The sequence below is a fragment of the Dasypus novemcinctus genome, chromosome 2 (genome assembly GCF_030445035.2).
Source record: "Dasypus novemcinctus isolate mDasNov1 chromosome 2, mDasNov1.1.hap2, whole genome shotgun sequence".
Taxonomy (NCBI): Eukaryota; Metazoa; Chordata; class Mammalia; order Cingulata; family Dasypodidae; genus Dasypus; species Dasypus novemcinctus.
The window spans coordinates 158,707,232-158,724,363 of NC_080674.1; the positions used below are offsets into that span (position 1 = coordinate 158,707,232).

Genomic DNA, 17,132 nt, shown 5'->3' on the forward strand with positions numbered 1-17,132 from the left:
CAGTCAAGTAGGTGGGAACACTGAGAGGTTATATACCTCACCCGAGGTCACTTGCTAGTTAGCTGCCGAGCCCCGGTTGGATCACAGACCCAGCTGACTCCAGGCTCAGCTTTAGCCCTGCCCACCAGCTTGCCAACTTGAGCCTCTGCCCAGCTGGCCAGGAAATTTTATTGTTCCAATTAGTAGCCATTGCCTCCAAGTTCCTAAAGTCTGAGGAGTATAATAAAAGAAAAAAGGATCCCTTAGGCATTATCTATGGAGCACTTTTTTCTTTTCTCAAATAATAAAGAGATTGTAAAAAGAACTAGAACGTATTAGTTTGTTATGTAATATTCTCCTTCCCCCACCTCTAGTTGTAAAAACTTTTAGCCATTTCTGACTTCAGTCCTCCTAGGAAGTACCTCCTAAACAGTGAATAATTTGATCAGACCCTTCTTCCTGGTTTAACAATTTAAAGTGTCATATGCCCAATATTCAAGATGAGGAATTGATTTATTTACTTTATTGCCTTTTCCTCCTCTCATCCTAAGGATTGCAGTTAACTGTTTTTGGATTGACAATGTTGGTACTTTTTAAAAGTATACCTAATGATGATTTCCATTTTACAGAGGTTAATTAGCATGCCAAAAGGTCATACAAGTATTAGTGACCAATTCGAAACCAAGTTTTTTCCGACCCTAAAATTTCAGGTCACCCCATTCTTGTTAAGGGGAGGATGTTTACATACGTATCCCTTCCTTCCTCAGTCAGTCAGTCAGATGTCTGCCTGAGTACCCGTCCTGGGTGCCGGGGATCCCTCAGAGAACAGACGCAGAAGCTGGGCTGCTCACAGTCCACGCCACGTCTGCAAGGCTCACCTTAAACAGCGCCCGCACCTCCTGGTCCTCGTTCTCCAGCGCCCAGAGCCTCCTCCTGGCAGCTTCCTGCAGGGGCCCATTTACACACCTCCTGGAGCGGCTCTTGACACAGAAGGACAGTGTCAGGTCTGAAAGAAAACAGGAGAAGGAGCAACCCAGAAGTGCAAGAAAAGAGGTGAAAATTAGACATGCCCCCGATGTTGCCCCTACATGTTTAGCTAAACCCTACACAGGGTCCTCATTAATTAAAAACTAGAGGCGGTCTTAATGATCCTCTCAGAGCCCCCTTAAATTATCCTCCCCAAGAAGAGAAAAAAATGTTGAAGACAGGGAGTGTTTTGGAAACCCAGGAGTTGATGCATTCTCTTGCATTGGTTTGTACAGGGCGTATTCCTCCCTGCCTGGCCCTGGATGGCTCAGAACCAGCTAAGACATATACAATTTGTGAATGTTTTGAATGAGAACTACTTTGTCCATTTTGAGGAAAGGTATTTATATGTCAAATTCATGCAGTATATTTAGATATTCTGCACTTTTATGAACTTTACATATACACGAGCATTATCTCTAACTTGTTTCTTCTTCCTATTATATTTATTCATGTCAGGGTAATGGGGTAAAAACAAAGTTTTATCCCTAATTTCTTTTCAAAATGCACATTTATTCAACAAATACTCATTGTATTTGTTGTTTTAGGGACTGGGGAGACAGCAGAGAATGATATAGACCTGGTCCCTGTTTTCACAGAGCTTGTATTCTACTTGGCAAGTCACCAATTAGATAAACACAATAATTTCAGATGGAGAAAAATGCCATGAAACCAACGTCATAGGTAGTGTGACAGAACGCTGGAGCAGCTGGAGGGAGGGATACGTCTCTGGATAGTGTCAGGAAAGGCCACACGGGGGAGGTTCAGCATATAATTGCACTTTGCAATGTGTCTTCTTTAGACAATGAATAGCAACTCCATTAATATTTATCAAATGCAACAAATGGTAAGGTGTTGGCCTGGATGATCTCAAGGGCTCTCTTCTGGTCCAAAGTTGCCAGGGCCCTAGTAAATGCCTGGGCACACTGGAGGTGGCCCCTTTCGTGCTGACCCGGGTCCACAGACAGCCCGGGGCTCCGATTCCGACCTTTAAAAAGCCCTTCTTTCACCAGGAAGTCACCTGCAGACCAGCTGGTCTGGTTTTGATGTGAGCTTCAGATGGCTATTTGCCCCTCTCCTTTCCTCCCTGGCCTGTGCGCTTATCCTACCCGACCCCTTCATCTTCATCCTACAGACACCAGCCCCGGTCCAGACCTCCATCTGGTGGCCTCACTGCACGCTAATCTCTAGGAGGAGGTACAAGACAAAGAAGAGGCCCGGGGGAGGGAGAGTCACACAGACTCGGGCTGGAGGCTTGACACTGTCCCTTGTTAACTGTGCCACCCTGAGCAATTAATTACCTCTCTATGCTTCATTTGTCTCATTAGCAAAATGGCAATTATAGTACCTGTCTTAAGAGGCTTACTAAATGAGATTATGCGTGTAAAGCTTTTGCTCAGTGCCTGGTACATATTAACTGTTCAATAAACAGATTAAGCATTAGCCCTTGCCATCATCAGCTGCCCCTTGAGTCCTCCAGCAACCGCTGCTCTCGGCTGCCCTCGTCTGGCCACGCCTACACTCACTTGGGCACTAACTGATTCTGTGAGTCATTTCCACCAACCCCATCCCTTCTGTCCTCCCAAAGCCTAATCCACACTCTCTCAGAATAGTCCTTCCTGACTGATAGCCCTGTCAGTGTAAATCCCCCCGGCATCCATGTGAATCCATTTATATGGAATACAAAAGACGTGGATTTAAATAAGCAAACTGCTCTTGAAATCTCAACCAGGGAGAAGTGATGCTGAGGACAGAGCCGCAGGGCGCACAGGGGCTCCTGCAGCGCCCTCAGCATCAGCAGAGGAAGAACTAATCAAGTCCTCTCTCATTCTGGTGGGAAATGTGTTTTGTTCTATTTTAATCCTTTTGGAAATCAGGCCTGTGATCATGATAATATAATTGGTTCTGTCTGTGATTCTTCTGCATAAACGAGAGGCTGTCACCCCACAACCTTCCCGGAAGCAGCATCATGGTGGAAAACACTAAAGGACAGACAAGTTCAGCCTCCAGCTGGTTTGGCTTCACCTACAGAAACCCTTTGTTCATTGGCCTTCATGCATCGATAGAGCAAAATGCTGACTCCACAGTGTTCATGAAACAACAGATGGCGTTTCAGCTTTTTTCAGAGAGGACAGACAAATGAGCAGATTGACACAGCAGCAAGAAATAAAGGGTAAGATTTTCTCACTGTCAACCCAGCAGTTTGACAGAATCTGAAACAGGGAAAAGAAAGAACCTGGTGTGGCATAAGTGCCTCTTTGCATGGGTTATGTCCAAGCAACATTCATGATGTAAATCTTCTTCACAATCTGTAATTTGCATCCCCGAGAGAGGTATATTTTTGGAGAGGCCATGGAACACTGTGGTGAGGAACAAGGGCCCCGGCTGTAATCCCTTCCCTACCACGTATCCGCTGTGTGGCCACTGGCAAGTCACCTCCCCCTCGGACACTGTTTCCAGGGGGGAGGAGGGGGGGTTGATGCCACCACGGACAGATGAGCATTTGAGGATGGGAAGCGCATGAAGGATCACTTAGAACATGCTTGTCACATGATTTGCCCTCAAAAATGATCCCTGTTACTGAACCTCAGAAACCAAGTCTTCTGCGTGTTTGTCCTAAGTTTCAGGTACAGGATTCAGCTCAGGTGTAGCCGTCTCTGATGACTCCGCTCTCTTCACAGGTTTCACTGAGTCTCTGAAGGAGTACCTTGTGGGGGTTGTGCATTGAGAATAAGACTTTTTCATATTAATTTCAAAGATCTTTTTCTGCTTCTGAAAGATTTATACATGATAAAGACAGATGCCCTTTGGCTCAATCTCATCCCACATATTCAATCCTTTGTTTACTTATTCATTTATTTGACAAATATTTATTGAGAATGTACTATGTATAAAGTACTATTAGGTACTGTATAGAATATAAATGTGACCTCCACATTTATTAAGCATTTTCTGATGTACAAGTAAATGTTTAGGTATAATGTGGAAAACATGATGATTCGAAAAATTACCCCACCCCCCAACACATTGGAATCTAACAAATGAAAAAAAATTCTAACAGATGATGTATTTTCATTAATACAATAAATGTGAATGGAGCTCCTAATATGTACCAGATTGTGAAGTTCTGAGTGTCAGCCTGAGAAAGTTTAAATTACTCTCGTAGGCAATGGGAAGCCATAGAAGATTTGTGAACAAGCAAATGTCAGAGTCATGGTTATGCCTGCAAAGATGCTTTTGGTGGTGGCCTCAGAAAGGATGAGACGGGGAGGGTCTGCAGATGGGGGAGTTAAGGAGGTTACTGCAGTTCTCTACACGGATGGTATAAAATCTTTGGGATTTAAATACCTGGTGTCATGTTCTGTGGCAGGAGACATGTTTCCTTACATTCCAGTGAGGATATAAACCGACTTGATATGGTTGGATCCTTGGAAGAAGTTTCTTTACCTGGAGGAGAATAAAGGAAAGAGCAGTTGAGAGTGGGCCAAAGCAAGGACTGCAAGTTTCTATCAAGTGACAATTTTTCTCCAGGACACGGATAGGTGGCATGGAACAATCCTAATTGTTATCACCTTTGCCTTATAATTATTTATTTCAGCTGCTATTAAAGAACTGCCATTTGGGCTATCTCATTCCAACAGCAGCCGGGGTGTCCCCATTTAATTAAAAAAGATTCCCACCTGCTGGTCAGACTGAATTCCAGTTTAGTACACTGTAGGTGCTCAATATGCATGGAAGCCACACACGTCATTGTGGGTGTGAACAGCAGCATGGTTTATGGTCAACAGGCACACAATGGAAGGGCAGAGCAAGGGATAGTGTCCTCCTTAGAGAGGGGCTGGGGTGGAAAAGTAGGATTGTCCCTAGACTATTTTCTCTGCCCACTAAACAGGGCCCCAGGTGGGACTTCTCTCCTCCACAGCCTTCCAAAAAGAATCTATCTTTGGGGCTGAAGAACTGGAATGAAGAGAAGAAGAAAACAGGTGGTCAGGGCCCAGGCTAGGTCAGGGGAGAATGTTCTTTGATAAGAAAGTTGTAAAGCATGAGGCAGAGTAAAAGAAGAGAGGGAAGTTTCACAAGTATCCCTGTGGAGTATAGACCTCCTTCATGGTATCCCCAAAACACCACAAGGGAACATGAATGAATCCCTAACTCATGTCTTTTGGTTGTCGACTCTGTCCTTTCAACCCTGACACTGCTCAAGGCCTACTTGGTGGGGTCAGAATATTATAAGCATTACCTGGTCCTGGAAAGGGCTCTTGGAAATCGTGGTTCTACCACTGCTTGTGAGTCCCTCATTTAATCCCCCCAGTTTCTTTGGTTGTGAACTTGGGATGGGTCAAAGGCAAGCAGGCCTACCAGGTTTTGCCTTCTGGATCTTTTGTCTATTAATGCCCCCAGAACCTCGGGGATGCAGCAGTCACACTCCCTGCAGGTTAGAGGTGGACCTGAGTCACCTAAATCCTCACACAGCTGTCAAGAGTCTTTGTCTCCATTCCGTGCCTGTGTGGTGGGGTTTTGGAGTGAAGGACCTTCCTTTTCTCCATACCAGGAGCATTTTGCACTTTTTGGATGAAGGTAGGGATCACGAGGAGCTGGCTCTAAGCTTGAATAGGCAAAAGGAGGGACTGATCAGCTCACAGCAATTCATCCAGCAAATCTTGTTAGGTTCTCAGTGCAGAAAGCTAAGCAGCTTAACTGGGAAACTGGGAATAAGGAGCTATAGTTCTGCAGGATCTTTTGTTGCTTTGCCCCAGGAACCAAAAGTAACCGCAACGAAAAGGCACCAGCCAGGAAATCATGACATATGAATTTGAATCCAACTTAAAGTCTCCCACACATTAGCTAAGCAACCTTGGGTAAGTCGCTTCACCCTTTCACCTTTTGAGATCTCATTTTTCCCGTCCACAAAATGAAGTATTGATCAAAGTTAGTGCTTCCCAACGTTAGCTACCCATTTGAATTTCCTATGGAGCTTTTTACAAATACCCGTGCCTCGGCCCCCTCCTCAGAGATGCTGTCCAGAGGGCAGCCAGCATAGGTTTGTTTATTTTTTAAAGCTCCCCTCATGGTTCTAATTGGAGCCAGGGTTGAGTGTTGACTCATGTGTCTCAATTAAATGTGTCTCAATTAGTGCTCTCCAAACTTTAATGGGCATATGAATTACCTGCGTATATCGACAAAATGCAGATTCTGTCTCAGTAGCTCTTTAAAGTCTTAGATTCTGCATTTACAACTGTGCTGCTGGTCCCAGGACTGTACTGTGAGTGGCGACCTGCTTCTCCATTCTCATATGCTAAGACTAATATATCTGAAAACTGATAGACCATCATCCATATCAAGCCCACAAACATTTTGGGGTGATGCCAGATAGTGATTTTTTTAAAAATATTTTCATTACTTCACAGCATCTAGAAATTGAGACCTTTAATAGAAAATCCAGATACCTGATTTGCTCTTATAAACTAGAAGATCTGTAGCCTAGGGCCCTCATCCTCACAAGGCAACCATCAGCTGGAGTCAAGTGGTTGCTGCCCCTCCACAGGACAATTGTTCTCCAGCTACCACGGTCCTGCCACTCCCCCGCCTGGTCCCTGCAGGCTTTGAGCATGTGCTCCTATTGCAGGACTCCAGGAGAAGAGGCCTGGACTGAGCATGAGGGCCTGTGAGGTGAGCCCACCTTGCAGAAGGGAAGTCCAGGATGGCAACCTGGCCTGGGGGAGAGAGTGCACATCTTTTAAAGAATGTATGAGGTTTAGAGCAGAAAATAGCAGAGTTCCTCAAAATGCAATCTGTTGGCTGTCTACACCAGAATCACTTTTTGAAAAGAGGCATGTGTAATAAAACATACAGAAAAACATAGCAGAATAAATGCATGACTTGGGGTAACCACATATTTCCTATATAAGATGGAAAAATCTCTGCCCATAAGAGAAATAATGGATAAATTGGAATATATTAAAATTTTAAATGTCTGTTTATCAAAAGACACATTTAGAGACTAGTAAGGAAACCACGGTGTAGAAGAAAATATTGGCAATAGTTCCTCAACTATTTAATCATCAGATGATTCAAATCCATATATATAGAATCCATATAGAGAAGGCTAAACATTTTTAAGAAAAAGATATAACAATCAACTAGAAAAATAAGCAAAAGGCTTGAATAGGCATTTTGCCAAAGTCAATACATAAATGGTCAACAAATATATGAAAATTTGCCACCTCATCAGTGAAATGAAAATTAAAACCACAGTGGAACACTATCACACAGAATGGCCAAAATGAAAAAGACATATAAGGGCAGGTGTTTGTAAGGATCAGAGCAACTAGAACTCTCACATATTGTAAATTCGAGAATAAATTTTGTAGATCTTCACTTTGGAAAACTGACAGTATCAGTTCAAGATCAACATAAGCATATACTACAGCTCAGCAATTCCACTCCTAGGTATATACCCAAAAGAATACATGCATATGTTAACCAAAAGACATCTGCTAAAATATTTAGAGCAACCATATCCACAGCCAAAATCTGCAAACAACCCAAATGTGCACTTACACTAGAATGGATACGTAAATAATGGTATATGCAATTAAATACATACAGGAAAGAAAATGAATGAATTACAAGCCCAAAAAGGACCATAATGGGTATATTCACTTTGTGAAAATTCAAAAATTCATCACTTATGATTTTGTGCACACTTATGTATGAATAGTAAAATTTAATAAAATGTTTAAAGTTTTAAAAATTCCTGGAGCCCTTCCCTAACTACAGAAGTATAACATAGAAGTTAATCTGGAGATGTGCATTTTTCATCAGCCCCTTGTCTGTTTCTGATGCCCACTGGACCATAAGAATCCCTGAAGGACAGGAGCCCACTCATGTGAGGTCATGGCACCATAAGCCAGAAGGGCTACTCCTTGAGAAACAAAGGAGAGTCTGGAAAATAAGAGTGAATTCTATAATAGGATAGAACAGTTCCTAGTTCCACAGGGATTTACAGTTTAGAGAGCTCTTTCACACACAGAATTATATTTCAACACAAAGGCACAACTTGAGCTGGGCTAGGAAAAGAATCAGACACAATTCAAGTCAATAAGAACTGTCATCTAGAATGAAGCATCTCAGGAAAAATGTATGATTTTTTTAATGACTGAAAGGAAATAAACCAAAAGATCCTTGGTGGTTATTTGGGAGTCCTTTTTCATTGCTTTTTCTATACCCTTTGTTTTCTAACACTGAAGACATAAAGAGAGGTGGCTAAAAACCTAGACTGCAATCAGACCATCCAGGACTCAAACCCTGGCTGCATCATTAGCCATGTGACCTTAAGGAAGTTATATAAAGTCTCTGGGTCTCATTTCCTTCACTTATAAAATAGGGGGCTTGAAGTTTCCCATATCAAGGGTTATTGCGATGATTAAGAGAAATTTCCAGTAAATACTTGGTGGCAAATATTAAGTGATCAATCAGTGGAATCACTGGAACTCAACCTCTGTTGTTTATTTTCCTTCATAGCATCCATTCCTTTGCGTGGATTTTTCTTAGAGAAATCACCCCTTCCAGTCTACATGGTTCTTTACTCCATCCCTAACTCCGAAAGTAGGCACAATGCTCAAGCTTGAGCCTGTCATTTATGTTGTCAAGCTAGTGAGAATTAGCCCAGGACCCTCATCGGCACTGAGAGGGAAGAGATGATTTCTTTCTATTATGCTGGAAGCTGGGACTATGACAGCCTGGAGCTGTCACAGAGAGAAAACTCCCTGGGGTTGAGGCCAACCCAGTATAAAAAAAGGGTAGGCCTGGTAGCTTCCAGGCAACAGTGTTTGAATGTGCTGATCCAGCCATACCTGAAGCACACTACCCCTGGAGTTTCATGTAAGAATCAATAAATTACCTTTTGGCATAAACCGGTTCCATTTTTATTATTTTTATTTATCAGAAAAAGTTACAATCAATTTATTGAGGCTCATAAGAAACTCTCAGTGGACTTACTGGTGTTCTGCTGGGGAAATATTGTGATTAGTAAGGGAAGAAATTGTAGTAGTAATGTGGAGAGGGTGACCACAGTGGCTGCTGATGGTCGGGAGAGGGAAGAAGAGATACGGTGTGGGGGCATTTTCAGGATTTGGAGTTGTCCTGGGTGGTGCTGCAGGAACGGATGCTGAACGCTGTATGTCCTGTCATGGCCCACTGGGTGGACTGGGGGAGAGTATGGACTACAATGTGGACCACTGTCCATGTGCTGCAGCAGTGCTCCAGAATGTATTCACCAGGTGCAGTGGATGTGCCGCAATGATGGAAGAGTTTGTTGATGTGGGATGGGTGGCAAGGGTGGGGTGGGGGTTATATGGGAACCTCATATTTTTTTAATGTAACATTTAAAAGAAAATAAAGAAAATGAAAAAGAAAAAAGAATAAAAAAAAGAAACTCTCAAACTATTTGCTGAAGTTGCCAGACTTTTGCATTCCCACTACCAAAATATAAGAGTTCTGTTGCCCCACATCCTTGCTAATATTTTATATTATCACTTGTCAATTTTAACTGTTCTAGGAGGAGTTTAGTGGTATCTCAATATGGTTTCAATTTGCATTTTTATAATAACTAATGATGTTAAGCATTTTTTTTCATGTGCTTATTTACCATCCATATATTTTGTGTGTGAAAGTGTCTGTACAAATATTTTGCCCACTGTTACTGAGCTGCTTATCTTCTCATTATTGAGTTGTAACAGAATTTTTTATACATTCTGGATACACATATCAGATACGTGTTTTGCAGATATTATTTCCCAGCCCTTGGTTTGCTTTTTATTTTCTTAGCAGGTTTATATAGATGTGGGAGGAGATTGCCAATAAAGAGTTAGAAGAAAAAGCAAGAATGAGCTTTGTGTGCATGTGAGATGGTTAAGAAGCCAGCCTGTACGCACTGGAGAGGTACACAACCATGGGAGTAAAGTTAGTAACGACTGCAGGGTCAGGATAAGGAAAGAACTGTAAGGCAGGAAGAGTATTCAAGGGTTAGAAGAGATACAGCAAGCAATGAGAGCCATACAACACTAGAGCCTGGGGGTGGCATAAAAAAGGGGAAATCCTACCTGGGGTGGCACAGGAAAGACAGGAGCACAGGACAAGAGGCAGGGAGGCCTGCTGGGAGGCTTTTATGGCATTCCAGGAGTGCAAGTGTGAGAGAATGCAGACTGTGATCGTGATGAGGGGAAGGGGACAGAGTGAATGACTGCATTTTAAAGAAGAAAAGAGACAGCATCTCAACATAATGAATATGAGGGATAAAGATGGGGCAGAGTCAATAATCACATAGAACGATTTTTGGAAAGAATTAAGTGATTCACTTATTCCCACCTTTTAATTTTACTGTTGAGAAACTAAGGCCCAGAGAAGTGTAGTGATTTTTCCAAGTTTCCACAGCAGGTTAACACCGGAATAAGAGACAATCCACATCACTGGGTGCAGAACTTACTGTAGCCACTCCACTAACCTGACCTGGGAACTCTAAGGTTTCCCTAAGGATCAGGGAAACATCTCACGCACAGATACTTGCTGGAAATTAGAACCTGCTGCCTTTTCTCTTCTCTTGGCCTCTCCGTGCTCTCACCTGCCCACTACCACCCCCAACTTTAAGAAGAAAACAGTTAATGTTTTCCCTGCCTGCTTTTATTTTCTCCACCCACATATTTTTTTTCTTCTTTGGCATAGCAAGCATGTCACTAGCAGTTTTTATTATGTAAATTCACATTCTCCTTGTTGAGACAAATATCGAATTGAAACGCCAGCTCTATCTGTCTACATGGCTATATCTCAGAACATAATGTCAAGCAAAAATAAAGCAAGCTGCATATACATGACATTATTCTGTTTGTTGAAAGATCTGCAAAACAATTCTTTTCAATGATTATGGATACAGGAATAAGTAGTACGGGAACAAAGCCACGAATTCATGAAAGTGATTAACTCTGGGAAGGAGAAAAGGGAATGACATTGGGAAAGCTATCCTGGGATCCTAATTGTATCTGTAATGTTTTGTTTCTTATAAAAGAGAAAAGGATGAAGTTCTGAAGCAAATATGGCAGAAGGTAGAAATTTTTAAAAACCAGATGGCAGGTTTTTTTTTTGGTTTTGTTTTTTTTTTTTTTAAGATTTATTTATTTATTTAATTTCCCCCCTCCCCTGGTTGTCTGTTCTTGGTGTGTATTTGCTGCGTCTTGTTTCTTTGTCCGCTTCTGTTGTCGTCAGCGGCACAGGAAGTGTGGGCAGTGCCATTCCTGGGCAGGCTGCACTTTCTTTTCACGCTGGGCGGCTCTTCTCAAGGGCGCACTCCTTGCCCGTGGGGCTCCCCTACGCGGGGGACACCCCTGCGTGGCACGGCACTCCTTGCGCGCATCAGCACTGCGCATGGCCAGCTCCACACGGGTCGAGGAGGCCCGGGGTTTGAACTGCGGACCTCCCATATGGTAGACGGACGCCCTAACCACTGGGCCAAAGTCCTTTTCCCCAGATGGCAGGTTTATTATTCTAACATTCTCTGCTATCTGGATGGTTGAGCTGCCTCACCAACTTTTTAAGTTTAATTGTAAAGCATCATTTACTGCTGTCACCATTTACACTTGAGCACTTTCATTATACCAATGATTTATATTAGCCAAAAAAGTTGAAAGGAAAGTTACAAATTCCATAGATGACTGTAGGTTAATGTATCTCCCCCACATCCTCTGTTTAAGGGTGTAAGTCTGCCATAGTTCTTCCAAAAGTGTTGCTCAGAAGAGAGAAGTGCTTTAACATGTACCAATAAAATTGATTTGTTTAAAAGAGAGAGAGAGAAGTGCTGGAAGCTTTTAGACCAGTAAACTTTAACCTGGCTTGCTCTGTGATCCTAAGTGAATAACTCTTGTTTATTAAACAATAGCAAGAATCTGAAGGGGTCAGGAAATCAGAGACATGGCAGTTGACCAAAAACCAACCACCCTTCTACCATGTGCAATTGGGGGTAACATCCCGGAGGGACAGATGAGCCGTCAGAGTGCACGTGAAGTGAGCGCAGCACGCACCCCGGTGCGACCAGAGCGAGCCTCTACCCCTGCCACCCACAGCCAGCCGGTGGGCAGCTGTCCAGTCTCAGTGCTATTGGGAGCCTTCTCTTTCCTTCCTCCCTCCCATAAGGTCTGGCTGTTTGGGGCTTGTGGTTCACTCCCACTGAAACAGACACCACCAGAAGCAGCCAAATCAGCATGAGCACAGACTCCCTCCTACTCCAAAAGATCCAGGAGTTAGAACGAAGGGATAGGAGGAGCAGCGGTCAGTCTTAGCTAACAGTGAAACAACTCACAATCACTGAGGGGTTGCCAGAAGCCAGACTCTGTGCTAAATCCATGAGATGACTTATCTGATTTAATGCTCACAACAGGCCCATGTGGCAGGAACTACCATTAGAGCCAGGTTATGGCCTAGAACAATGAGCGCCATAGAAGGTAAGAGACTTCCCAAGTTCATACAACTCTAGGTCGCTCCAGGATGTGTCTCATATTTTGTTCCAATTCTCTAGGCTAAAAAGGAGAACGTAGAACGGGAATGTTTAACTTAATTGGCCTCAAGCCTACAATACCTGTATTAACCTGTGTTAAGTAAAGGCCTTGACAAGTATGGAGAACAGTGGTGGAGAAGGCCTAAAAGTCTCAATAAAAATAAACAAGAGGCTGAATCTTGTCAAAAACATGAACCTAGGATTCTAAACAGTTATGAACAACAACAAAAAAAGTAAAAGAATAGAAGAGTTGAATGATAGCATCGTCAGAACTTGGAGGATGCTTCTCCCTTGGTTCGTTCATTCTTCTTGCACTGCAGATCTCTGTCTTACATGACTCTTTGGCTGAAGGACGACACACAAAGCCAAAGCAGAGCTGCTCTTGTTGAAGCTAAGGGCCAGGGAGCAGGGACAGAGTACCCTAAGACACCTCCCCAGGGCAGAATTTGCATCCCCTTCATGTTATAGAAGAACAAACAGACCCAGAGGGAGAACGGGCTATGCTAGGGTCATAGAAAAGTAGTAACAATGGCTCACATTTCTTGTGCTTAACCATGTGTCAGGCTGTTTTAAGTGTTTCGTATGTAAGCTTAATCCTCACAACAACCCTAAGGAGGTGGGAGTAATTATATCATAAAATTGTACAGATGAGGAAACTGAAGCTCAGAGAGGTGAAGGAAAATTGCTCAAGGCAAATAAAAGGTGAAGGAAAATTGCTCAAGGCAAATAAAAGAACCAAGACCAAACCCAGGCACTTTGGCCTCAAAGCCAACCTCCATCATCCAGGCCTAACCAGACGGAGACCCAGTCAGAGCTGGAACGCCGTCCCTGACTTCCAGCGTGGAGGTCCTGTGTTATCTCATGTTATGTCTGCCCCCAAGAGGTAACGAGGGGGTAGGAAGGGGGAGGAAAGGGTGTGAAGTTTCTAAACCTCAGAAATACAGAAGCAAAATATTTCATAGCCAAAAGACATGCCTTTTTCCAAGGGAATTCTGGGATTTGGATGCTTGTCGTCTGGGATCCCAGGGGTGCAGGGGGCTGTGGCAGGGAGTCATTCCTGACTATAGGTGCTGACGAGCCTAGTCTGGACTCAAGCAGAGGAAGAACAAGACCACTTCAGTTCTGCTTTAAGGATGAGCCAAGGGCACAAGACTAGAGGGGAAGTCACCTGTCTGGAAGTGGAAACCTCTTGGCTTTGGGGTGCTCCTGGGATCTCCTCTGAGGAACCATGGCAGAGCTCCAGGAGGACATGGGATCCCCACAAGGGTTAGGGTGGAGTGCTTGGAGTAATGCTCCTCTGTCTCCCACCCATCTCCTCCCCCAGTCCACACACCCCTTCCCCCAAAGCCTAACACTCTGGCCACTCCCCACCCTGATAAATTCCACACGTGATCCAGAGACCATAGGGCACCACCTTAGCCAACCCGAAAAAGAAGCAGGGAGCTTGCACTAGGGTGACCAACCGTCCTGGTTTGCCCAGTGCAGTCTGGGCACTGAAAGTCCTGCATCCCAGGAAACTCCTTGGCCCCGAGCAAACCAGCGCTGCTAGTCACCCCGTACCAAGTCTCAGGTGACACGACAACTTAGAGTAACATCTCCCCATGGCCTCAATTTGTCCTACCAAAAAAAATCACACAATAGCAGGCAGGGGCCAGGAAGCCACCTGTTTTACTCCAATAACAGCATCCTGGCGAAAACAGGGTCAGGTGACTGAGGCCAAATGTGACCCCACAGGCCGCAGAAGAACTCACTGCCTGTGCTTTCTTCCTGTCCCAGGGGATCTTGGGGAGAAAGGAAGGAAGGGCTTAGTCACGCCCTGGGAGGGGCACCCTCAGCAAAGTGAGAGCAAAGCCTCCCTCTTTGGGAAAAGAGATGTTTTCTTTTTTCAAAGCTAGAAAGAAAAATACCTCTGGGGAGAGTAGCCAGAAGCCAAAACCAACTCTCTGTGCTGGGAAGGGCAGCTCCCCCACCCACAGCCCCTGAGCCCTCACGGGCAAACCACCTCTGCCAAGCTGCAGGCCAGGCACCCCAGGACACTCACCTGGGTCCCAGGACAGACTCCGCTCCCCCGGGATGCAGAAGCAGCCACCCATGTGTGCACCATCCTCCCGGGGCTGAGGCCCCCGGGAACGCCAGCCAGAAGAGCGCTGGGCGGGGACGGCCTGCCAACCGCGTCCCTCCTCCCTCCTCCTCCAGGCGCACGAGGGACCAGGGCCCGCTCAAGGCACAATGCAGCCTTTGATATCTGGGCCGAGCGGGGAGGCCCAGGGAGGATGGGAGGGGCGGCCTAAGGTCCTTGCACCATCAGGCTTCTGACTGGGGAGCCGTGCTCCTCCCTGCCTTGCTGCAGAGCGCTTCGTGCCTATCAGGCTGCACACATTCCTCGCATTCTAGGATTGAGATATACACTTGGTTCTTGTGGGGGCGGCCGGGATGGGGGAGGAGGGCAGAGAGCAACCCAGGAATCAAGGCTGCTGTTCTCACACCCTCCATGACCCGCTCGCCTGCCGCCGCCTGCAGAGTGGTCCCCACCCAGCCTCTCCCGGCCAAGGCCCCCCTTGGGTATCTGGATGCAACTGGAGCTGTGGGCGCAGCATCTCCCCTCAACCCCAACAGCATCAGTGAACCAGCTGCCAACCCTCAGCCACAGGCCCCCAAGGTTAGAAGGAACCTGGGAATTTCAGGTGTAACCAGGCATTTTATAGGTGAGAGGCTAGAGGACCAAATAGGGTAAGGCAACAGGTATGCCAAAAAAACTGGTCACACCAGACTAAGCTCTTTTCTGACCTGGCTAGGCAGTGAAGCAGGGGAATTCAGTGTAGCTGAATTTCAGAAAATCTCCAGGAGAACATGCGATGGAGAAAATGTGGCTGAATACCAACAAGACTGGACAGAGGCATGACTGATCTAGAAACCAAGCTCAAAGAAAACAGTTAATTACTTAATGTTTCCTTAGATGGCTCAAGCAAAAGCCCACAGAAGGGTGAGGGCATGAGGGCAGAGAAGGAAGGCTTGTGGCAGGGTCGAGCTACAGGTTACTTGGAGACTGAATGTGCAGTCAATCTCAACAGCGTTTGAAGGAGGGCAGGGGCCTGATCAGGTCTGTTCTGCAGGACCAGGGGGTGACAGTATGGCACATGCCCAGGGATCAGTCTTGCCGGTGTGGTCACAGGAGTCCACTGCACACACTAAGTGACAGGGTTTTGAACCATGACTCTGAATTCTGGCTGCAGCTTGAGTGCTAGCTGCTCTTGAGTTATAATTACTGAAAGTTTATATGGGTCAGGCACCCAGTATTTATTATTTATTTGTTTAAATAATTATCTAATAATTTATTATTAAATTATTTATTTAAACCTCAAAACCACTACCTTATGATAAGGCATTAGTATTTCTGTTTTGTAAGTGAGGACCATATAACTTGTCCAAGGCCACACTGTTTACAAACATCAGATTCAGGACTCGAGCCAGGTCTACAGCCCAGGAGCGTCACCTTTCTCCTGGACAGGCTCATTCCATAACTACTAGGAATCCAATATGGAAGGATTAGGTGATCTAATACCAAAACCTCTGGAGCTGGGTGGCCACGTATGCAAGAGAGAAGTGCAGCTTGATTTGGGAGGAGAGGGGAGGAATTGAGAAGGTCTTTCTGGTCATATTGTCACCACAGAGGATGTTTTCCCTGTGCACATCTATTCAAAGTATCCACTTCCCATAGTATGTCCTATGCCCTTTCTCTTTCCCAAGCAGGGTGTTTTGATTACAAATTAGCATGTTTTGGGGGAACCCAAGGTGAGTGGGTGAGGGCTTCTTAGAAGGCAGCCATTGAGAACTTGAGAAGGTTCAAGAGGACAAATGCTAGACTTACCATTTCTCCTTGACATGACTGAACTCCATCTTTGGTATAGGAGCAGCAACAATCAGGAATTGTAAATGACCCAAGACCAACCACTGGAACATCAGGCCATCTGTCACAGATGACCCCTGGAGGCTGTTGGTTGAGACACAGGGTTTTTAACAAATCTGAAATGAATATTCCACAGTGGATAAAGTTCCAGATACCACTTCTCTTGAGATGTAAGAAACTGGTGTTTTTCTGTTTGTGGGTAGCCCAAAAATATATATACAGAATGAAGAGCTTTCCAGGTAGAGAGACGAGTGGAGGTCCCAGAGGCTGAAACTTGCTTGGTGTGTTAAAGGAAGAACAGAAATGACTGAAGCCTAGTGAGGCAGGGGAGAGTATAGAGATGAGGTCAAAAAAAGCAGCAGGAGATTGTGTAGGACCTTGAAAGTTAATGTAAAGAACTCAGCTTTTACTCTGAGTGAAATAGCAGACAATGGAAGAAACAAAATGAGGAGTAACATAATTGAGATATGGTTTTAAAGGGTTACTCTGGCTTCTCATGGAAAATAGCCTGTAGCTGGACTTCCAGGTAGGAGGCAATTGTAATATCCAGAAGATAGACAATGATGACTTGAATCAGTGGAGTAGGGCATATTTAGAAAGAAGAGCGAGGAAGACATATTGATGGATTGAATGTATGAGAAGGAAAAAAAAGTCAAGTCAAGGATGGTTCTAAAA

At 44.7% G+C, this 17,132-nt stretch overlaps 1 protein-coding gene across 3 annotated transcripts in view; it reads right to left on the minus strand.

Moving 5' to 3' along the window:
• The window catches only part of SH3TC2 (SH3 domain and tetratricopeptide repeats 2), a 65,570-nt gene extending 50,753 nt beyond the window's left edge, over window positions 1-14,817 (minus strand). For 2 of the 3 annotated variants that reach the window (XM_058280700.2, XM_058280691.2), the window contains exons 1-3: window positions 14,592-14,784; window positions 4,354-4,452; window positions 858-985 (exon numbers count right to left, since the gene is read on the minus strand). In XM_058280700.2, the coding sequence (XP_058136683.1) occupies window positions 858-985; window positions 4,354-4,452; window positions 14,592-14,643 (279 nt within the window). In that variant the 5' untranslated portion in view covers window positions 14,644-14,784. Of the gene's footprint in view, window positions 1-857; window positions 3,713-4,353; window positions 4,453-14,591 lie in introns of all 3 variants that reach the window. The other variant, XM_071210638.1, reaches the window with a different exon arrangement.
• Between the last annotated feature and the right edge of the window lie 2,315 nt (window positions 14,818-17,132).